Below are 24077 nucleotides of genomic sequence, written 5' to 3'. Positions count from 1 at the left end.
ATATACAAGGGGTTGTCTATCGTATCTAATTATGTGTCATTGATTACTTTCACATTCATCTTGTGCATAAAATCAAATTTATGTATGAATGTATAAATAATGCAATGATAAAAATGTCTAAAATTTCGGCTAAAAGAACCCTCTTTCTCTTTTTGTTTTTGAAAATCTTTTCTTTTTTATTTATCATTCAAACATATTTGCAGAATATGTCTTCAACATTTTAGCAGAGACAGTGATAGTTTCAGGAATACAGCTTGTGAGAGAAGATAACTGTTGATCGTTTAATTTCGCTAAGTTATCAATATTTTCTCATTTCTTGGCGACTTCAAAAGGGGGGTGGGGGGGGGGCTAAAGGCTTCTTAACCACCTCTGACAAAACAACCTCGACTGTGTTCTACATGGGTCCAAGAGACCTCTCTTTGAATGTCACGGTCGGTTAAACTCGGTCATATATTTTTGATCGTAGGGAAGATTTATTCATCAAATAAAAATCATATACATTGTAGGTAAACAAAAAGCAACCTGTTATTTTCTAACACAATATGAGACTATAAACAACTAGAATTTTATTTTTTAAACAATTTTTTTCATTATAGATGAGTATTAGGAAAAGTTATTGCCATGAGTAATACATATCATAGATAAAATAACTAAAAGAAAACTGTGACATATTGTCTACAACCAATCAGATAGTGCGTTGTATTAGCATATTATAATGAGGTATAAGATAGCGATATAAAAAAATATAGAAGGTAAAGAGGTAAAATTTACCCTGTCTATCAAATAGCATATTAAAGAAAGGAAGTAGCTACGACTTTTATGAAATTTTAATGTCCGATGAGGAATTATATTCCCAAAAAGTAAGACAAGAGTTCCTAAGGCAATTGAACACTCCATTATTTCATTTTGTTCATTAACATGTTCATAAACGTAAAAACTATAAGAAATGTGCAAACTTGACTATGTAATTCATGTTTCAATATGACTGTACCTCGATCTATATTGAGAAATTCAATGTATTATAAGCTCATGAAAAGATGTACACATTTGACTTTTATTTATCCCCCCCCCCCAAAAAAAACAAAAAACAAGAAAATCCTGTTCATATGACTTCTCACTCTCAATTTTCACACAAATGCATAAAATAAAGGTAAAATAGCATATCTTGCACCGATTAAAATGCAACCAAAAAATTTACGGTGTCTCTGAATAAAAATTTGCATGCTAAATTCACATAAAAAAAGATACTCACCTTCAATTAGCTATTTTCAACCTGTTTTCCCGTGGGTATTTATTTAATCTTATTTTATTTTCTTCTTTATAATAACGTTTGGTATTCTATTATGGCAGAGATATACAATTATGACTCGCTTATACTGTACTCTCTACTGTTAGGAATAATTTATATTTCACTTGAAAGGGACGCCATACATTTTTCAGTAAAAATACATAACACGCTGTAAGTCGTTTAATTTCTTTAAAGTTCACACTTTTGTGAATAGTGCACAAATTAGAAAATTAAGTGTATGGAATACATTAATGGGATTAAATAAAGACAAACGAAGTGTAGTTATTTGTTTTTAGAAATTATATTGAAAAATAATAACGCCATTGTGTCCTCTTTGTTACCCCAGCAGTGTTTGCCGTGTGATTTTAAACTAATTTGACAACCGTATGAATTAGGTTTAATAAAAATAAATCCACAAGATACTGATGCACAAGTAACAGTAACTGGCATAATGCACCGTTGCTTTATTCTTTAGTTTTTATAGAAAGTTGCACGGAATACCCGATTTCGCGGATTCAACGATACTCTAATATCGGGTATTATACGCGTTTTCACGGATAATACCCGATTTCGAGTATTCTCTCCGACCTGTGTAAAGCAATGAAAATATATATAATTGACCCCCTTCGTTAACAAATGTACTTGGTTTGATAAAGGTTGAATTAATGAATTCAGTTTTCAATGTATTTTAAGTGCATATTTTTAGATAATCGCTGGGCATGACTAAAATTTTAAAGCTATCAAAGTTTGATAAGATAGAGAAGTTATAGGTATCCTTTATGATTTTTAAAGTTTAGATAAAATTTATCCAAAACTATATTTTACTGCCCTGTACATTCACTTATGTAATAGAAGAAAAAGAGGGGGAAGCATAATCTGATTAGAACATTTAGGTATAATTGCTTACCAAAGTCTTTGAGCTCTTTACCTCACATAAGCTCTGCTTTTCAGACAATTGTATAAGATCTTTTGAAACTCTTTAAAATCCTCTCCACTGGTATAATGAAAGAGTTCATAAAGTTTTTATTGTCATTTCACATATATATGTTAGGAGTAGCATGTTTGGTTCCATATATTCTTTGAATTGGATAGAGCACCTACTGTTTAGGTAGTGAACAATCACTACTGGACTGTATCAAAATGGGAAAACATTCTATAAAGCTTAATTTGCTCTATGAACAATTGATATAATAATTATAATAATAATAATAATGAGAGGCTTTAGAAGACACTAAATTTTTGATAAAATTCGCTATAATTTTGTTTATTTTTAACAATATCACTTATCTGGCTTCATTCTGTAATGCTTTGATAGAGATAAAATTGATAAACTGGTACTCCACTAGATTTATTTAATTTATGTAATCATCAGTTGTGTGTTAAATTCAGTACTGTATTCGGTAAAATGAATTGAATAAAATAGTTTGGTTACATATATATAAATATAATTCATTTTTATCTTTTGTAATTTAATTAGTGTACACTATCGATTAGCGTCGAATACATCTGCAGGTAGGGTTGAAATTCAAATTGATGGAAAGTGGGGAGGAATCAACAAAAAAGCCTGGAATGAAAAATCAGCTTCATTGTTCTGTAAACATCTACAGAAACCCTTGTAAGAACCTCAAATAGTCTGCGATATATATTCTTATATATACCTTTATATTGTTCAGAGATGTGATATAAAACGCAATATTAGAAAATTCGTTCAGAGATTTTTTTTTTGAAAAAATGGAGAAACAAAGCGTATCCATGTATTTCATGAATTTCTTTTGATTTGATTTGTAAAACTAATTGGGTACAAGTTTTATCCAATATGATGTTATCATTGAGAAGATGTAGAATATCTAATCTTACTTGAGATGGAGCAAATAAATTTTTATATCATGCTTAGTAAACATCGTCTTCGATGTTTTATGTAAACCTCATATTTTTTATCACATTTTATCACACACAGTCAAGCTTAAGAGAGCTCTTTAAACATCAGCTTTCTTTCAATGCTCAGCTCTAGAGCGTTACCAGTTGTAAATGACGTCTACGGATTCAGCCACTGGGAATGGTTGACTCAAGTTAGTTGCTACGGAACAGAAATCAATCTCATTGACTGTCCAAACGTAGTAACGGGGCAATGAACTGGAAGGTGTAGTCTGCACTGGTAAGCTTAAAGCTATAAAAAAATCACTAATTCAACATTTAAATTACAGTATACAGTAAAACGCTGTTTTAGCTAAGTCCTGTGGACCTGTGAATTTAACAAGTTATATCCATATAAAATCAAAATAAAGAATTTAGTTCGAACTTTTGACGCAGACATTTTTGCACAATTATAGGTATAACTGGACTTGACATGTTTTTGTCGATCCTTAATTAAGTTGACCCATGTTTGATATGCTTTTTTAAATAGATTATGCGGAATTTAGAGTTCGCCTTAACAATGGAAGCACCGCAGGAAGAGTGGAAGTCTATTTGGACGGTGAATGGGGAGGAATTGACGCAAGCACTTGGACGCATTCAACAGCGAATATTGTTTGCAAAATTGGATATAAAGGGGTAATGCAGAGAGACAGCATTAACATCTGTATTTCTTGATATTGTAATTTTGGAGCATTAAAAATTTGGGATACCTTTTTAAGATACAAGTCCTTCTTTTGTCCTTTTATAAAAAGCTAATGCTTATTATTTTTTGTAATTTACTTAATGTTAAAAAAGATTAAGATCTATGCAGTAGGCATGATGTTGACATCTAAAAGACATAATGTTCTTGTGTAAATTTTGTTAATATGGATGCGTTATAAAGCAGCCTCTGCTTGTTTATATGAATATTATGGTATACTAAAGCATTACATTTGTAGCAGTTATACAGAGGTATGCTTCGTTTTCTTTTCAGGAAAACTGGTCTAGCTGTAAATAACACCCTTTATGGTGTAACACCAACCTTAACTTGGATTAAAGTAAAGGATTCCTGTTCCTCAGATGCACAGATCTTAAGCTGTAATGTCGAAGTCTTGGGAAACAAATTTTTTCCAAGAATAGAAGCTGGTGTTATTTGTGCAGGTCTGCTCTCTCTCTCTCGTACAATTCTCTCTCTCTCTCTCTCTCTCTCTCTCTCTCTTCTCTCTCTCGTACAATTCTCTCTCTCTCTCTCTCTCTCTCTCTCTCTCTCTCTCTCTCTCTCTCTCTCTCTCGTACAATTATAATGATCGGTGAAAACAGAACAGTTCGCTTTAAATGATCAATTGTTTATACAGATGTAGCTGAAAACGTATTAGAAATATATAATGGAAGTTGGTATGGAACTGTACGGTTTTTCCTGGAAAATGAATGGGGAACTTTAGATGCAGACGGTTGGGGACAAGAAGAGGCAACTGTTGCGTGTAAACAACTTGGATTTTCTTCGTAAGGGGATTTTTTTTAAATTTCAGCATTAAGTATACCAAGAAATTATATTACTTAACATGAATAATAGGTTATACATTTTGAAGATTTTAGCAGAATAAATCCAAAGTATCCTAACATCTCAAATATTTAATAAAGAGGAAATTAAACAAGAAAACCTGTGAATTTTTCCAGTATTTCGTTGCATATTTAAAATTACGTAGGAGAAAGGCTTTGGCCGTACAGTCAGAGTTCTTTGGATACCTGGATTACAGAGTCTGGATCAAGGACTTTAAATGTACAGGGAACGAGCTAAATATTTTACAGTGTCCTTTGTCCATAAACGGGTTTTCCGATTACCGAATAAAAGATGCAGGGCTCATTTGTCAAGGTAAACAGTGTGTTGTGTTCAGTGCGTTGTTTAAATACAAAGCAACTACGTTTTATGCATGTAGAACTCATGAGAGATTTACTGTAAGTAAAAATATGAAGGAATATACAATTGTATTTATTATATAAATTGATAATTTCAATGTGTTATAATTCTTAAAGATATAGATTGTACATTGTTTTGTTGAAAGATTCTTTTCCTATAAAGAAATGATGTTCTATACTGAATTCTAGCGCAATTAAGATCAAAGTAAAAAATTAAAACCCAAGTTGAATATTATGGACATTTCCTTACAAAAGTCTATAACTATAGACAGGGAGAGTTTTATGGTAAGACTGGTTGGGAATACTACTTCTCAAGGTGTTGTGGAGGTCTTCTTGGCGGATAGATATCGAGATTGAACCCACTGGGAAAACAACGCAGCAAAGTCGGTGTGCAGACATTTACAAAAACCGAGGTAGTGGGACACAAGTTTGCTATTTTGTTTTCATTTTACATTTAGATTCTCACAGTAGGGTAAATTAAAAAAAGTAGTAGTCTCAAAAATCTAATACGCGTGGCTTTCAACTCGACATTTAGATATATCGACAACGTACTGTCAACTAAGAATGGTTATTTCTATTTTAATGTCATCTTTATATTCAGGTCAGTTTGAGCATAACAATACTCGAATCCGACAGATCTGTTTCATTTTTGGATATTTTCTTTGAAAAAGATGTTAATGGTATTCTAACAACCAAGCTTTATGATAAACGTGAGGACTTCAACTTTCCAATCGTCAACTTCCATTACTGATTCAGCAACATACATACATGTACGAGGTTTATATTTATCAGTTTATTCGATACGAAGAGCATACTCTTCATATGTACAATTTCTAAAACGAGGTAACTTACTGACATTTGATGAAACAAGAATATCAGTGATGTTGTTTAAAAGTCATCTTTTTTCGTAAGTTCTTTGGTCGATACAATGACCTTGTCAGCAAATACAACTTATCATCGGTCAAATGCTGACACGTTTTTCATAATTATATATTGTTAGGCTATTATTTACACACTGAATTGTCGACGGGTTTTTCGGTTATTTTTCGATCATGACAATGAGCACAGGGCGGGTTTGATGGCACCTGACCCAACCTCTGATATTATAGAGGTCTGTGTTTGCTATACTCCTTCTTGAGCTTGAAACTGTTCATAAAATCGATATACTTCAAAACTTGGAAGTGACGTCCAACCCCAGAATAAAATGAAAACATTTTAAAATATTTGACATTCACACGATCTTTACAACAATAATAATTCCACCAAATAGTTAATTTTGAAAGAAAAGTATTATAATATCGAGTTTTTTTCAAGGTATCAATAATTATCAGTTTTGTTACTTCATATTTGAAAAGATCGGACATTTTGCCAAACCTTTACTACAGGTACCTTATACTGTGTATCAATGTCTTTTCAGTCGCTTTGGATTTGCTGTTAAATCGAGTATATTTCACCAAGAAAATTCACACCAGTGGCTTTCTACGGCAAATTGTGATGGGAACGAACCCACTTTGTTTGACTGCAAACTGCTTGTATCTGGAATAATGGAAACTTCGCAAGCAGCTTCTGTTATTTGCTCTGGTATTTTCTTGCTTGGATCTTAAAGGCTTTTTAATGACAAGATTATATTACTGATATATATGTAGGTTCTAAAAAATCTAAATATTTGCTGATTATACTTTTTACTTTCATATATTATAAACAATGTTACCCCTTTCTAACCTTTGCTGTTCGGCATTGCCGTTCAATGACGGCATGGAATCTTGGAGACTGCAGCGATTCAAAATATTGTACATGGAGATAACGAACAGTATTCAATATCAAAGTTAATAAAACAATACAAAATGTACCCGCCCGTGTTTCATTGTCTATCATTGAATGTTTTGATTGTAACAGATAGAAATGACGTAAGCTGCATATTTTTAATCTTACCAGTTAATGCTCCGCGGTCTTGCACATTAAGAGCTTTTTATTGACCTATGATCAATCTTTGATAATTAAAAATCTATTATTGGTTAGAAATTTAATAAGACTGATTTATCAAAAATATGCTAATCAAAGTTAAATTAATGCTTTATAATAAGGTACAGTGTATTCAATAAAAAGTCAGAGTTAGAAAAAAAGATACATTTTAATAGATGTATTTTTTCTGTCAAAAGCTGTAATGGTGGTCTCATTGTTTTAGTCCTAAATATTTTGTAAAATTGCTTCCCATGTTGGTTACATGTACATGTATATATTTAAATCAATTTCATGATGAATCAACAAGTATTAAACTTTGCTCATTTCGTGCATATATATAAAAACAGAATCCTAGATATTCATATCCAAGAGTGCAATGCATTTATGGATAATTCGACAAAATGTTTTTTACATAAGCACATTGTCCAATCCAATTTCTGTAAAATGCAACCCTATTTAACAAGACCTTTTCAAATCAATTTACAAAAGCACATTTCCCGCATCAGACTTGAATTTCGTCATATTATCTTAACATAGAATGCGGAAGGTACCAGGCAAGAGCAGAGATGATAGAATATACTGTGTTATTGATAGTCATTAAAGAGGCTGGGGGTGGCAGCCATTTTGCATATTTCATTCTCCTTTAAAAGAATAGCTCCATATAAAGATATACAAAAATGATCAAATTTTAAAACTAAAATGTAGGAATTTTTTCTTTGCCAACTTTGACAGCTTAAGATACCGTATCTAAAAAAATAAGTTAAATCTGGTGGTTAATTTGTGATGAATTTGTTGACCCCCCAGCCTTCTTAAATAGAAGATGAATTTCATTTCCTTCTCCAGTGTCCTAGATATCTAAATCTAAGAAAGAAATATATAAATAACTAGATGCGATCTCGTTGCAAGCAACGAGTAGGTCTTCCGTCCGAATTTTCGATAAGATGAGATATGACTTTGACTATGATCTTTGATAAAACATCATAGAATCATGCCTTTTCTCTTTTGATTAAATCCTTTTGATTTAGATAATATCATCAATGCGTACTTAATTTGCACATTAATTCTTTTCTTTTTTCTACTTTGAGAAACAACCAAAACCAATTAAAGAAAACTTGTAAGGAGACCTTGGATTGTGAATGTAGTTTGACACAGAATTACCTACGACGTGACAATCCAAGTATCCCTACACATTTCATTGCTCCTTATGTTACTTTCCTTCAAGCAAACGCTCGGCTGCCTCTGTTAACCGCTATTGCGAAATGTCTGAATTGACAGAGACCGCCGCCATTTAGTTCCCGCTTCAGATTTTTGAATGTTGATATCTCGATTTGAATTTATAAATTTACAAACGAATTATATATTCAACCTAATAAGAAATGTTTCTATCAACTATACTAATATCATTTGAAAATATTGAAAAACAAAAAAGTTAAAGACTAGATTTATATCAGCCCCTCTATGCCCCTAATTTGAAGGACTAAACCCGTTTACTTGATATCAAATGAAAGGTCTTACTATATTGCACATTTTTTATTATATATGTCTTAACAAAATATTAACAGGTAAAAAGATATAAAAGAAAACGTGTCAATTTTTGCGAGATGAGTATGAGGCTATTTTTCGATCCCAGGCGAGCGTCGATGCCTTCTTACCTGGAAAGCTCTATATGCAAAATGTCACATCTACTATCCTTCCTCTACCTTCACTGAAAATCTCGATCGATATCTTAAGTCGTTTAGGATAATAAGGACAAGCTGACCCTCTAAAAATCAGTAAATCGTCCATATCTCACGACCGGAAGTGACGACGTACTTACGAAAAATTTCCGACAAGGTTCAGATAAATATCTATTAGATCTGAAAATTTGGTGAGAATCAGAAAGCCGTTTCTGAGAAATCGCGTGCACAAAATCGGTAAGAAAAAAAATAATAATAATAATAACTACAAAAGAAACTCGTTGCGAGCAACGAGAGGTCTTCCGTCCGATTCTGACCCCCCCCCCCCCCCCTTTCGCAAAATCGAGCTGAAAAAGTGATAAAACTTTTTATGGAAACAAAGGAGATTGAACCCGGGTCGCCAGCATGGAAATATAAAGCGCTTACTGTTACGCTATTGGGACCACATCTCTAAATCTACTTGTATATTACTTCTGAAACAATTCATCTGTCTTAGAATAATGAATGGCGGTCACTATTCATAATTTTACGTTAAACGCCACGAGTTAATCTTCGCGCCAAACTTGCTCAAGATGATCACATCGGAACTTGTTACTTGAGTTTTAACAGTAATTTTTAGGATAGATAATCTATTAGTGATGAACAGATGATACTGTTTTCTTTCCTTTATTCGATATGTTTTCAACTTTTTATTCCATGCAAAACCATATACAAGCATGCCAATGTTATATATTTCTGCAGTATTGTCGCCATTTGTCTACTACTGAAGTCGGCCATGATATATTATTTCGTGCCAAACGTCACAAGTAGTTCTTCGCGCTATTCCTTTGAAATGCTTGATCTATATAATGGATCTGATAGCTTCAATGAAAATTAGAAATGTATGTTCTTATAACCGGAATTTCGAGCGTAAGAAAGTATATTTATCACATGGTACAAATATAATATCGTAGACGGCCAAGTAACACTAAAGCTGTGAATTCGGTGAGATTTTCCACGAATTTTGTATCCTGTTTACCCCCAAAGTGGAGATGAGTTACACGTTCATGAAAAGACTGGAATGTTTCACTGAAAAAAAAAATTCACTCGCCCTCCGACGGTCAAGGAATCTGATACTCTTCATGTTCAATAACTTGCATTTATTACAAGAATATTTATATTACCTTTAATAAACAATCTTTTTTAAAAAATGTTTTTCTTATTTTTGTCTTTTCTATTCATTTAATATGTCATAAGACTGCGAGGTAAAATAAACAGAAGTCAAGTAATACTTCAGAAACATAGTGAATATTAAGTCAGGCAAGTTTCTTGAAAAGCTATTACTTATAACCATGGTTTAGGATAAGTTTTCCCTGGTGCAAAACAAAAGATTGTATTCATCGTATTTCCACTTGTAGTCATGTTGTATTCTACTATGAGATGCAGACAAAAGCAATTTCAATAGAAGTTTGAGGAAACCTCATATAAAAACTATACTCAATGCAACGTAATTGCGATGTAGCAATCTAAAGAATCCTTTACATTTCATAAATCTTTTTTGTAGAAGTTTCGTTCATCTAAACGCTCAGCTGACCTTCTAGAACCCGACTTGCTTAATGGCGGAGTTTACGGAGACCGCCGCCATCTTGAACACGCTTCAGATTTTTAAATGCGAATATCTAGTGTGTGGATTGATCAATTCTTAAATAAATTATATATTTGGCCTTTCCAGTAGGATCTTAATTACCATTAATTATATCAAAGAAAAATATTGAAAAACAAAAAAAGTTGAAAAAGTGCACATTTTGAATTCATTTCCTGTAGCGACCGGAAGTACTGACGACGCAAACGAAGGCAAAATTGCACATCTATAACTCATGGTCTATCATCTCTAACAAGTCTCCAGTTAATATCTTGAGCCGTTTTCGAGAACATTCGAAGACAAAATTGCATTTTAAAATCAGGAAATTGCCCATAACTTGGCACTGGTAGCGAATTTTCCAACAAACGGAATTTTATATAAAATTCATATAATGACCTATAATTCCTGAAATTTTCATTGAAATCCACCGAATAGTTTACGAGAAATCGTCTGCACAAAATTTTGTCTAAAAAAAAAGAATAATAATAAGAAACAATAGAATAACTATAAGGTCTTCCGTGAAGACGGAAGACCTTAATAATAATAGGGAAAAAGAAACCGAACGAAAACAATAAGGTCTTCCGTTGGAGACGGAAGACCTTAAAAATTATTACAATGCGCCAGTGAGGAGAACACAAATGTAAGCTGACCGTCTCAAAAACTCAAATTGCGCAATTGGTTTCTTTCAGTTTTGGGGTGAATGTAATGATTATGATAGTCTACTGTAATGGTAGCGGGTTTTGTGGTAGTTAGGTGGCGATTGAACAGGTGGCAGGACAAATAACCTGACCGGAAAGTGACTGTTTCGCGTTAATGTCATCATCACGTTTAGTTGGAAGCCAGTCCTGGCCCTCTCTGACAAAGGGTAAGACGTTCTATGGGGGGAAATTTACGAGAAACTCCTCAGTAATCTGGTGTTGCCTTTGTCCTTACATATGCAACTCGCAAACCAGACCCCATGGAACTTTTGTAAACTGTACCAAGATTGCAAGAAATCACAGGTTAGGACGGCTAATTTATGAAGAAATATTGAATATTAGGGGGGGGGGGGGGGGTTCTGTTCACAAGTATGTGTGGTTTCTACAGAGAACACATGCATGTTTGTCGGTGTTACAGTCCATAATTTTGCGATAAATCTTATCAGTTTCTTTTCTTCCAAAAAAACCTCGAATTTATATATTCTTACAGGGATGATTCAGGGATTTCAATCTTGAAACATTACAAAGTCCCTGTCCATTTCGGTTCTGGTTGTCCAGGATAAGATTTGATAGTAATGCATTGATTGGCGCACGATGTTTTTCCAGGAATATTTTCCAGCAAACCTTGCTTCATTGAGAAATATCTAGATAATTTAAAAGATTGTATTTTTTTTTTAAAAATTGCCAAATGTCTTGTACAAAACGAGTGATCTGATTATATTTTTGGAGTGCCCATTATCTTATCTGCGATTGGCAAAAAGATGAGACAAAAATAGTAAACTTCAAAGACTGATAAACACGGAAAGAAAAATTGGTAAAAAAACGACTATAATTTGTTATATTGGTGTTTTGTTACACCACTAGGTTAGTGAAAACTTCAAAGTTGAATGGAAATCATGTTATTTCAATTATATTTATCCCTTAACATTTTATCCCTTAACATTTTTCTTGTTCCAGGTTAAAGTGGGGGGGGGGGGCTTCAAGGACATTTTTTACTCCACCACATACATAATTATGTATGTTAACGGTCTTGTAGAGTAGCCCCCCCCCTAAAATATTTTAAAAATTCTTTCTAAAATTTGAACATCATAGTAAGTTTACAATTTTTAAATATTATAGAAATTTTATTATTGTAATCATTTACAACAAAAATACATGTAGGTCAAAAAATATATACCAATCTAGACATCCATTTTTGTTTGTTTCATTATATTTTGAGAATATTTACATTTCATTTGAAAGCTAAATATTTTGCTTTGAGATTACATTATTTGCCTTACAACGTAAGCAATTAAACCCACACATTTACCTTTTAAAAATCAGTTTGCTGTTTATCTTTTTTTTCACAAAGGTATTGCGGCAATGGTTTATATTGACTCTATAACGACGGCGAAATCCTACTCCGATAAATAAAGAGGGGAAATTTTACTCTGGTGTGAGATTTCCCCTTGGGGGAAAATCCTACTCTAGAGTACGATTATGTCATTTAAGTTGACAAGGGCGATAACTTCAAATAAAAATACATAGAGGCAGTCTACCAAAATCTTCTTCATTTGACTAAATATATAATTCGGGATTGACATTCACTATCTTTATCCCTTGTTTGCAATCGGTTTATTTGAATTCTATATTTTGAATATTTTTTCTGCACAGACATTGTGAGGTTGCGTTGACAAAAGCCAATCTTGCATCTTGACTCTCGTTGTTCTACGTTGAAACCGGTATTTCATATTTTGAATATTAATGTTCGTTTGGTATTGGCCATGCATGCCTCTGGGAAAATACAATTTAATGTAGCAGTAGAAAAATCCTTTTTTAGGGTCGTAAGAAGCAATTTCAGTTTTGGGGAAAAGAGGGTGGTCAGTTCGGTTACTATTAACTATGAAAAATTCTTTGACAAGCAAAAAAAAAAAAAAAAAAAGAAAGGTTATCAAACATATTTATTGAGGGGACACAGGCATAATGTAGCTTAGTTTTCTACAGCTGTATAGTATTCTATACATCGGGAAAATTATTGGGGAGGGGGAAAATTATTGGGGAGGGTCCCGCCCCTCCCCCGGACTCCGGACCCCTCCCGGTTCCTACGGCTATGTTTTTTCAAGGAATTTTGTCAAATTTCTTTTTTTAATGTACATGTATGTTTCACTGCTACATTAAATTATTTGTATATTCCCAGCGGCATGCATGGCCAATACCCGTAATTATAGGTGAGCATTCACTCATACGCTGAAGGCCTAACGGTTAACCTATCAAAAACTGTAAAGTTAAAACCTATGGTTAGAGGAGTAGAACCATGTAACAAATATAGATTAATTGTAGTTTTAAAAACAGTACATATTGAATAAAATACCAAACGAACAATTCAATTCAAAGCAAAAATATAAAATACTGATTTCAGTGTAGAACAACGAGGGAGTCAAGATGCAAGTGCATTTTGGCTCGTATCAACGCAACCTCACAATGTCTGCATGAGCAGAAAAAAATATTCAAAATATAGAATTCAAATAAATTGATTGCAAACAAGGGATAAAGATATTGAATGTCAATCCCAAAATATATATTAAGTGAATTGAAGAATATTTTGGTATACCGTCTCTATAATTTTTTGTCTTAAGTTATCGCCCTTGTAAAATTAAATGACAAAATATTTTTTTGCATAAATAGTCAATTCTGATAAATTTACTTAAAATAAAAAGATCAAGAAAAGACATTTTATAATTTTATTTTACAACAACGAAAGAATATTCTCTTTATTATGGAAAAAGAATTATATCCATTATTTTTAATTGTAAACAATTATGAAAATCGATGTATTATGCATATAAATAGTTTATTTCACACGAGATAGAAGTAACTTAGTCCGAAGGACAAAATCAAAAAAAAAAAAAAGAAAGAGAGAGTGAGAATGTGGGGAGACAGAGAAAATGACACAATGGGAGGGGAGGAGGAGTGAGACGGAGAGGTAAAGTGAGGGAGAGAAAAGAGGGTGAGAGTGGGCGGTTACTACTTCCCATTCTATCTACACACCTTCTGCCTACTCTCCTTTCTCTCTCCTAATCACAATTAGCCTCCTACCATCTCTCTCGCTGTATTTGATAGAGAGAGAGGGCGAGAGAAGAGAAAGAGTTGGGATGAGAGTAGATCCTCTCTCTCCCCACTCCCACTCTCTCTACCCACTCTTATTCTATCTTTTCCTACTCTCCCTAGACAGAGTAGGGAAAGATGGAGTAAGAGTGGGCAAAAAGTGAGAGTGGGGAGAGAGGGAGTGAGAGTGGGGAGGGAGAGAGAGAGGGAGAGTGGGGAGAGAGGAGTGAGAGTGGGGAGAGAGGAGGGAGAGTGGGGAGAGAGGAGTGAGAGTGGGGAGAGAGAGTGGAGTGGGAGTGCAAACAGTGGGTAGTGAGGGGGGAGGAAAAGGAGAGTGGGAAGTGAATGTGTGGAGAGAGTGATAGTGGGGAGAAGAAATCAATTGAGAGCAATTTTTTTATCGAAATGATATCGATATATCCAATGTATGATACCTTGATTATCGAACGCCATTACTGCCCTCATAAACCCTTGGCCTACGGTGTTCATAGAAATTGGGATTTTTTTTCCAGAGTTCTGATTGGATTTCAGTACATCCAGGTCGACCAATCAGCAATTATTTTTTGTAAATGACGATATTTGCGTTCGGGATACATCTTCACTCTTTAATCCCGGAAATGAAAAACGCAAGTAAACAACGGTCCGTAAGATAACATTCAATTCTATGAATAGCCATGGTGTCATCCAGTATCTTCTAAATATGTGATTAAGAATCCATATTGAAGCTTCAGATTTGTTCTATAAATAATGAATAGACATAACTCAATTACTGCTTCTTAATTATTCTTGAAAAATCATTGATATAATTTTTTTGAACACGTGTCTTTATTTCTGGCGATGACGCAATCTGTGCATACCTGATAGATTCGAGATCACGTGACGGAAAACAATCCCGTCTTTTGACTTCACCGTATGCCAAGGGTTTATGAGGAGAGTAGCGTATCAGAAACCCTTTGCTAGCGAAGATGCCAATGCCTTATACCTTAACTAGGCATTTATTATGTCAATTTATCATTACGTGATGTTAACATATATTTACCTTATGTCATTTCTTTATGAGATGATGTAAAAATATCTTAACATCATGATGAATACATCTGCCTTATGTAATACAATGTTGATGTTATATATTTATAATATATTTACATCATGTAAATCGGTGTTGAAATAATGGTACGATTTTTTTACGTAATATAATTCCAAATAAACAATACTTAAAGATTTGATAACCTTAACTAAAGGCTTTTTCGATTTCATGAAATAGAGATTTGAAGAAATGTAAAAAGCCATTTACACTCTGTATGAACTTTTGATATCATGCAATGGTTAGTGACATAATGTATCTATAGTTTTTACTATCGGGCAGTGATTGCATTCAATAGTGGACCTAACGCCATGGATGAGTTGACATTAAAAAAAACCTTTTCACATATAGTTGTGTCCTTTTGACTTGAGGTACGTAAGATTAGTCTTTATCTATAGTACATCCTTAGATCACATAATAATCAATCAATCCAACGCAATACTGAGTTATCAAAATATGACTATATATATATTTACATCATGAAAAAAATTAAGTCTTTTGACTAAATGTCAATAATAGTTGATGCAATTTATTAGAAAACTGGTGCAATGCAATTTGTAATCAACTTAACGTAATTATGAGTTGAAATGATATTTTATTCAATGTAAAAAGATGTTAACTAGAATGTCATAATGAGATGACATTTTGTACTGTTAGCTTGATGCAAATGTAATGGTAGTATGTGTAAATGTCATAAACAATTGACATAATGTAATGTAAGGGTGACACAACATTTATGTAATTGTTTCGAATTAAATGTCATGAAAAGTAAACATAAGGAAATGCAAGTTGACGAAACATGATTGTAGTATGTGTAAATGTCATAAAGAGTAGACATATTGTGAAGGAAAGTTGACACGATGCAACAGCAGTGTGGATAAATGTCATAAAGAGTTGACATAATGTAATTGAAGGTTGACACAATGTAATTGTTGTGTTCTGCAATAGGGCAGTGACGGAGTTCCATAGGAAAGATCTGAGTTCCTCAAGTTGATAGAAAGAAAAACCGATTTTTTAACAGAGTTCCGAAAGGTCATCATTATAAAGAAGAAAGCACCACATATAATACTGTGTCTACATCATTTTGAAATGCAAAATCTACCGCACGGAATGCTAACTGGAATGCCATAATATATAACAGCAATACTACACATAAAGATGAATATACTGTATAACTAAGCAATTGATAAGTAAATAAGTCTTGGAAATAAGTGTATAGTTATGATGAGCAATGGTGCCTCTTTCAAAATTGTGAATGCAATAGCATCTAGCTAAAAACATGAAGCAAATTCAATCACTTGAAAGTTGTTACATGATGCTCAGGTGACCTATACGGACCATGTTATGGGATATATCTCTATTGATATACTCATATTGCTTCCGTCAACGCTGCAATCTTCCCGTCACCATATTGCCTGATGATCCATTGTGGTACCCTGACGATCCGTCTAGAAAACTGCGAATAATCATTCCGTCAACGCCTTTTTCCACCGTATAGTACATCCGTAATAAGACAGCGTATTCCATGTATTGCAATTGGTACAACATAGTTTTTTCCGCAAAGCCAATAGGTGCCAAAACATAATACTGTACCCGTAATCACCCCAACTTTAAGGATAAATAACTCAAACTTTTTAGGTCACCTGAGTAAACTCAGTAAATTCTCTGGACCCACAGAACCAATTTCAACGAAATTTGGTATACAACATCTATGGGTGATGGGGAACAAAAATTTTGAATTTCATGGCCCCTGCCCCCCTGGGGCCTGAGGGGTGGGTCCAAAACCACTTTAAATAATGCAGTCTTTAAAAACTTCTTCTTTACTCATGGACATCAGGCAGTCAAACTGTTGACGTGATTGTAATCAGCATTGAGTCCTCTACCAAAATTGTGAATATTATGGTTTAAAAACAAAGTTTTATTATATTATAGGTTTAAAAACAGCTGTTTGCGATTAAAATATATTACATCTAATGTGTATCGAAAAAAATAATTTCAGTGCCTTGAATTTAAAATCAAACACCGGTATTCAGTGCCTTACAATGTTGTTCTGTCCACTATTTTCTTTAAGCCTGTAATAATTCAAGTCAATGTCTTTTTCACAAATAAAAATGTATTTTTGTCTGCCAAATATCAATTTGAAAAGCAAATGCTGACAAAGGAGAGGAGAATATTTAGCCACATTTGCATGATTCGCTGTTAAAAAGAGTAAAAACATTCGATTTCAGACTCTCCTAAGGTATCCCTTGTTGGAGGTAACAGTACAAAGACTGGTTTGATAGAGTTTACAATAGAGGGAGAAAAGGGGTACATACCTCCAGTAGGTCAAAACGAAGCCAAGGTTATTTGTCGACAACTTGGATTTACAACGTAAGACGACGTCAAATATGTGACATTTTATAAATGATCCATTTTTGTAAAATTACAATTTAAATTTTGACATATTGTAGTATATATGGCTGCATTCTGTTGTATCATATTGCTTATTAATTCCTTTATCTAATGTTAAAAAAATGTTTTATTACAAGCAAAATATTTATAATGAACATTTGATTTGAGAGAATGACAGTACGTAAGGATTTATGCTCTTTTTCAGAAATGTAGCTTACTTTGAGGGATCTAAAGCATTCCCCTCTAAGTATGCTCGTCGCTGGGCATCCTCAATTTCCTGTACTGGTACAGAAGAAAGTGTTTTTGATTGTTCTTTGATTATCGATGGGACATTCAAAACAGAACAATATGCGTATCTTTCCTGTGAAGGCAAGAACTACTGTAAACCAACTTTTATTCGCGACGACTTTATTTCGCGATTTACCGAGAATAAACTAGTTCGCGACGATTAATTTTCGCGATTAAGCCGTTTTTGGAACTGTTTTAATAGTAAAAGAGACTTTAAGGACCTGTTCGCGGCGAGAAATATTCGCGATAACGAAGCTCTCGCGAAAATTTCTCGCACGCGAATAAAAGTTGTTTTACAGTATGCGTTTTATTTTATGACGTTATTACTGTTTTGAAATGTTCAGCATAAGCATCTCTTACATAACCTCTAATATTCAATAATGCATCATTAAGATTGCTTATTTAAATGGCTTGGAGATGTGTCTTGTTATTAAATGATATGTGTACGGATAAGAAAAAAGAGAAGTACATGTAGTCAATTTCTATTAGGGTAATTCTATTTCAGACTCCTTTACACTCAGTGTTATAGATGGTCTTGCTCAACACCAAGGGACCCTTCGCCTATCACTTGGAAATTTAAACGGTTATATACACCAGGAAAATTCTATTCATTGGAGAAGACAGGAGGCAACAGTTGCTTGTCGGCAACTTGGATTCCCTACGTAATGAAGATTCCCCTTTAAGGGTTTCTTTTTAGTTTTTGATCTATTAAAGGCGTAAACACTCCTAGCTTCCACTTTTTGCCATGTTTTTTAAACCAGCATACAATATCAACTTTTTCATTAAAAAAACTGAAACTGATATTCATATTAGTTAATAACGATATGTTCAGGCAATATAATTCAATATTTAAGTCTAAAAGATAAATTTGTATAAACATTCATATTTCTAAATTATATATTGGCCCTATCGTTGCCATATCAAAAGTGGTTCATGTTTATAAATGTTTGTAAACAACAATGGCAGCGTTTGGCTTGTCACTTTAATAAACCTTTATTTAAAATAATTTTAAATATCAAACTTTAATTTCTTTGCCCTCATTGCCAGCTTCAAAGCCTTTGCCTATAACCATTTTGGACGTAAAACAGGATGGAGGCTGATTAGTTCTGTTTCATGTCTTGGAAATGAAAGGGTTATAGGTCAGTGCGCAATGAATTATGGACAGGGAGAAGTGGTGTCAACCGAGTTCCAAGGAGTTATATGCACAGGTAGCAAGTAAAAGATCTATACCAGAATTGGAATGGTATTCTACTTAAAACAATTTGGAAAATTTTGTAATCATACGGACTACGCAATAAGGTTTTGCACTTTGCAACAAAGCAGTCTTGAGTAAAGATAATATATCATCGAGAGGGTCAAAACCTAGAGATGAACTGTGCCTGAAAGGACACACATATATAAAATATTACTTAGTGCTTATTCAAATTACTTCAAACCATGGCCTAGAGGGTACGTTTTGACAACATTTGGAGGTTAAGGTATTAAAAATGTCACTATAAATATTGACAAATGCAAGAGGAAAAATAAAGAAATCTTGTAATCAGAAGATCAGAAGATTTTGACATTTAATAAACATACATCACTATATAGTTAAATTTTACCCGGTTCAAGGGTATGACCCAGATAAAGGTTAAGTTTGATATAGGTATATGCGGAATAAAATATATCACTATAAACGAATTGTAAGAAAGGATATCAAACATGAGCAGGTTTATCATCATTTGGATTAGGCCACAACGTACCTAAACCATTCATACATTTTTGTCATTAGAATGAATGGAAAAAAAAACTTTAAAAGATTACTTCATGATGAAAAGGGCTACAATTAATATAGTTGTTTGTTATAATGAAAAATACAGGTATGGACGACTATGCGGTCCGTGTATCAGATGGTCAGTACGACAGAGGTCGAGTAGAAGTATCAGTAGGAGGAACCTGGGGAAGCGTGTCATCCTCCAGTGTGTGGTCATCTGGCAAAAACGCTCAAGTTATCTGTACTCAACTGGGATTTCAATCGTACGTATTATCACAACTAATAAATAAGCACTCGTTTATAAAATTTACAAAAGCTAATTAAATAGCATCGTCAGCACACTAGGTAAGTTTTTTTCATTAAAAAGTACAAGATCGAAGAATACTGAGAGATTAATGATATATTTCTTAAGCTTTATATAATTACAATATCCAAATTTAATTTATGCGTATATTTGTTAAGTTATTTACTATTTCCTGTAATAAGCCTTTCCTTTTTAGCGGAGTAGCCATCACCAATGGAACATACCTTCGCGGATCAGGTCCGGTCTGGATTAGAGATTTAAATTGTGCTGGACATGAGAGATCAATACGTGACTGTTCCTTTACCATTAATGGAACAGATTTATATTCCAGATCATCTTCACCTGATGTCGGTGTCATTCTCAATCAAAAGTTTACACGTAAGTCCCCCATAAACCAATTTTTACACGAAAGAACTAATTAAAATTTTACAATAAGTTGTCAAACAATTAGTTAGCTTAATTTCATTTTTAAATTATTAGATCCATCTTTTAGGGCATGCATGCGGATTAAACTAGAAAATAAAGATAGTTTTTATCTGTAGAAAAAGATGGTTTAAAGCTTCTCATTAATATTAGTGAAAATACTTCAGAATTTAATTTGTCTCACTTTTACCAAATGAAAGGACAGTGCCTGTGAAATGTAAGGAAGTAAATCATAAGCCTCAAACTGATCATTGTGTCAGCTATGTTCAATATTTCATTTAACATGCCTCAAATATAATATATATAGTCTAATCTTATATCTAAAAATAATAAACAGTTCGACTTATAACTATACCATATTTCTCTATTTTTACTAGGGGTGACTTCATCGACGAAAAATTCGAAGTCGTCACAAACTTCACAAGAAAATGTTCCAACTACAGAAACTGTATTGAAACCAAAGAATACAACAGAAGGAAATGAGGAGACATCAGATGAAACAGACAAAGAAGAGGAGATTATCAATGATAATACAGGATTGTTTGTGGGCATTTCTGTGGCAGCTCTTTCTGTCGCCATTTTCATTGTTCTTGTTATCTGTTGGAAATTGAGAAGTACAATTAAAAAAGGTAAAAATAAACTTATTTTATTTTATAAAATATATACATAAAAAGGGTAAAGTTTCTATTTATTTCATAAAGACACACACCAGTCTTTTAACAGCTATATCAACTTCACCCTCTTCAACTTTGCTTTAATTATGCAGTTTTATTACACACTTAGTAATAAATACAGGATTTTTGCATATGCGATATGCCTGACTTCACAATAGCCATATCAGCCCTGATATGGATTTGCAGGGCTGATATAGGTTTCAGCCCTGCAGGGCTGATACGGATCAATATCCCACCCTTAGTAAATTAAACCACAAAAACAGTACTTGTGATCATACACAACTTTTGGTGGATTCATATTCTCTTAATTTTAACTTTTTGAAAATATGGTTAATCTTAATTTACAAATAATATTAGATAATTTTCAAATTACAGATCGAGTGCATTAGAATAGAAGTAGAAACAAACCCAAATCATATGAGACAATAGGCCATGTACATATGTATGTAAGAAGTCCATGCATGATTATTTACTTATTTTCTTCTCAACTTAATGTATGCTGTATTTTATTACTAAGTATGTAACAAACATATAAATACATACCCTTTTCCACATCACATCCTGTATCAGCCCTCAACCAATATCAGCCCTCGGGCCTTCGCCCTCTGGCTGATATTGGTGTCTCGGGCTGATACAGGATGTGATTTGGAAAAGAGTATGTATTATTCTCTATATATCTCACTATCATCTGCAAATGGTGTTAATATCTCACAACTCATTCGATACTCAAGAGCATGCTCCGAGTATGATCGGATTTTAAACCGAGGCAGCCTAATAATAGATACATGTACGTTAATCTTATATCATATACCTAGTAGTGTATCAGCCCTGATACAGGCGTTTTAGACTAGGCGAGACAGCACCTTGGAAGTAGGGCTGTCTCGCCCTCAGGGCTGAGATATCTCTGTCTCGGCCCGTCGTCAAGGGGCTGTCTCGCCCTCAAATTTTAAATCATTATTTCTGTTTTATTTGGGTGAATTAAGATTAAAATTCGTATTTTAGTATTAAAGAGAAACATTATATATCGAACAATTTAACCAGAATCTTTAAAAAATATTTATTTATATTAGAATTTTGTAAAAAAAATTTTTAAAAAGTGCGCCAAATGATAGTACTTGTGACGTAAGAGAGGTAACTCTTGTTTACTTCTAGGACAGCAACAAATCACGTTTTAAAAAAAAAGGATGTTTATTTGCTCTGACAGTAAGACAATACAAAGTGTTCATGTAAATGTGCCATTTTTAATTTGATAAATATCGTAAACAAAACAAACAGTTACTATAAATTTCAGATTTACAACTTGTAACGATTCGTTGAAGAAGTTGTAACCCCGGTTCGATCTGAAGTGAAAGTAGAATATTTTTTTGAAGTTTTTTTTTTACCTTTTTAAATCTTTGTTATATATAATGTGCTTCGAAATGAAATGTTTCAAAACACTAGGGCTTTTCTTTTTAATGACTAGACCAAGTAAATCTTTCTCTATAGATGATTATTCGCAGTCAAGCAACATCTCCAAGAACATCGAAATAAAGAAAGATAACTCTAATTTTGTTACGACAAAATTATATTCACTTTTTGATTGAAAATTATCTAAATATTTGTTTGTGTTTCTTTGGTTTTAGATATATGATATAAACAACATCACACCACTGTTTTGATCTCGTCCCTGGTATCAGCCCTCGGATGGTTCTCGGCCCGCGCCCTCCGGGCTTGGGCCGATACCAACCGCTCGGGCTGATACCAGGGCCGAGATCAAAACAGCAGTGTGATATTCTATATTTAGGAAGTCTAAAGTCGGCAATTCTTAAATCCCATGGTCGGTATAATGCCTTTATGCAAATATAACATTGGGTAGTAGTTTGGCCGGCTTATTTTTTACCGATTGTAAGATCTTTGTTTTTATTCCGAATTGAGGATTCTTACACCTTCTCGGCACCTGATCCCACCTACGGAATTTCCAGATCCGTGTTTTTGCTTTCTTCACAGTTTTGCATTGTTTGTGGTATTTTTTTTAGCTTGATTACTGTTCGTTATTTGTATCATTTTTTTCCCAAGCTGATGACACGTATATAAAAAAGATGTACACTTCAATATTATTGTCTTTATTACTCAAGTTCATGTTTTTGGTACTATTACGCGTGAATGTAAACTTTCTTTCTCTTTCTTTTTTTAATTATACATTAGATGCCAGTTTGAGTGCCGATGATCGAAAGGAAACGTGAGTACAGAAAGTTTATAGGCCCTAGTATAAAAATATAAACAGACCAAGCAAAAAATTTTTTAACTATCTGTTTTTAATCAAATTGACTTTTTCTAAAAAGAAAAAATTAAAGAAAAAAAATGATAACGCTCGAGAATAAAGTACTTTGTAAAAGTAAGATCATATTAATTAAGAGAAATCTTCTTCAAAACTCCTCCCACGGCTGTGCCATATGGATATATTTACATTACATATATTTTTTGCATATAAAAAAAATGGAAATCTATTGCATTCAAAACACCATAACACAGAGGTGCCAAGAGGTAAAACATGCGTTTTTAGTTTGACGTCATAATCGTTGAACGCCGAGGAAGTACAACGTCACAAGCGAAATTCAAAAAATCACGTTCAAATTGACCAGAGGCTGTTACGTTGGCTGATCCATTTAATGTAGCTTACACGAAGGATAATACATAGGTTTTTAAATAGAAAAATCACATTTGCAGTTAAGGAAGAAATTTTTAAAAATGTAAATATAAGCAATGAATCATTATTTTTTGAGTGATATAGTTTCATAACTGCAACTGTGTGTGCAAACAAATTTTCATAACGCGCTAACGCGCGTTATTCAATTTGTTTGCACACACCGTTGCAGTTATGAAACTATATCACTCAAACCGCTCATTGAACAAATTGATATGAGCACGCCACCAATATCGAACACATGCGGTGTCTCCGTGTATATTTCTAAGCTTGGGTATGCACAAAAATGATTAAAAACCTGAATTCCATTTTGAAACCGCATAAGTTCGATATTGATT

General features: G+C 33.4%; 3 protein-coding genes across 3 annotated transcripts; all 3 read left to right on the top strand.

Moving 5' to 3' along the window:
- The first annotated feature begins 3722 nt into the window (after positions 1-3722).
- Positions 3723-5455, top strand: LOC134272114 (neurotrypsin-like). Its single transcript, XM_062754352.1, has 5 exons — positions 3723-3761; positions 4141-4342; positions 4537-4684; positions 4888-5054; positions 5367-5455. The coding sequence occupies exons 1-5, from the start codon at positions 3723-3725 to the stop codon at positions 5453-5455; spliced, it is 645 nt and encodes a 214-aa protein (XP_062610336.1).
- A 13-nt stretch (positions 5456-5468) lies between these two features.
- On the top strand, positions 5469-18251 carry LOC134272113 (scavenger receptor class A member 5-like). The gene is made up of 5 exons (XM_062754351.1): positions 5469-5511; positions 6516-6679; positions 17452-17593; positions 17820-17983; positions 18247-18251. Exons 2-5 carry the CDS (start codon positions 6643-6645, stop codon positions 18249-18251), a joined length of 348 nt encoding a protein of 115 aa, XP_062610335.1. The 5' UTR covers positions 5469-5511; positions 6516-6642.
- Positions 18252-18406: 155 nt separating this feature from the next.
- LOC134272112 (neurotrypsin-like) lies at positions 18407-21445 on the top strand. The gene is made up of 6 exons (XM_062754349.1): positions 18407-18564; positions 18950-19110; positions 19762-19918; positions 20156-20337; positions 20760-21011; positions 21432-21445. The coding sequence occupies exons 2-6, from the start codon at positions 19053-19055 to the stop codon at positions 21443-21445; spliced, it is 663 nt and encodes a 220-aa protein (XP_062610333.1). The 5' UTR covers positions 18407-18564; positions 18950-19052.
- The last annotated feature ends 2632 nt before the right edge of the window (positions 21446-24077 follow it).

Source organism: Saccostrea cucullata, unplaced genomic scaffold, assembly GCF_032062105.1.
Source record: "Saccostrea cucullata isolate Sc308-1 unplaced genomic scaffold, CSIRO_AGI_Scuc_v1 ctg594, whole genome shotgun sequence".
Lineage (NCBI taxonomy): Eukaryota > Metazoa > Mollusca > Bivalvia > Ostreida > Ostreidae > Saccostrea > Saccostrea cuccullata.
The sequence above is the reverse complement of the archived record's forward strand: the minus strand, read 5'-3'. Positions and strand labels throughout refer to the sequence as shown.

Bases quoted from the DNA above. Each gene is read 5' to 3' on its own strand.
- LOC134272112 (XM_062754349.1), top strand. From the start codon at position 19,053: ATGAATTATGGACAGGGAGAAGTGGTGTCAACCGAGTTCCAAGGAGTT. The intron at 19,111-19,761 runs GTAGCAAGTAAA...TGAAAAATACAG, and splicing joins CCAAGGAGTTATATGCACAG to GTATGGACGACTATGCGGTC. The intron at 20,338-20,759 runs GTAAGTCCCCCA...TATTTTTACTAG, and splicing joins TCTCAATCAAAAGTTTACAC to GGGTGACTTCATCGACGAAA.
- LOC134272114 (XM_062754352.1), top strand. From the start codon at position 3,723: ATGGAAGCACCGCAGGAAGAGTGGAAGTCTATTTGGACG. The intron at 4,343-4,536 runs GTCTGCTCTCTC...TTGTTTATACAG, and splicing joins AGCTGGTGTTATTTGTGCAG to ATGTAGCTGAAAACGTATTA. The intron at 4,685-4,887 runs GTAAGGGGATTT...AAAATTACGTAG, and splicing joins AAACAACTTGGATTTTCTTC to GAGAAAGGCTTTGGCCGTAC.
- LOC134272113 (XM_062754351.1), top strand. From the start codon at position 6,643: ATGGAAACTTCGCAAGCAGCTTCTGTTATTTGCTCTG. The intron at 6,680-17,451 runs GTATTTTCTTGC...ATTCGATTTCAG, and splicing joins AGCTTCTGTTATTTGCTCTG to ACTCTCCTAAGGTATCCCTT. The intron at 17,594-17,819 runs GTAAGACGACGT...GCTCTTTTTCAG, and splicing joins CGACAACTTGGATTTACAAC to AAATGTAGCTTACTTTGAGG.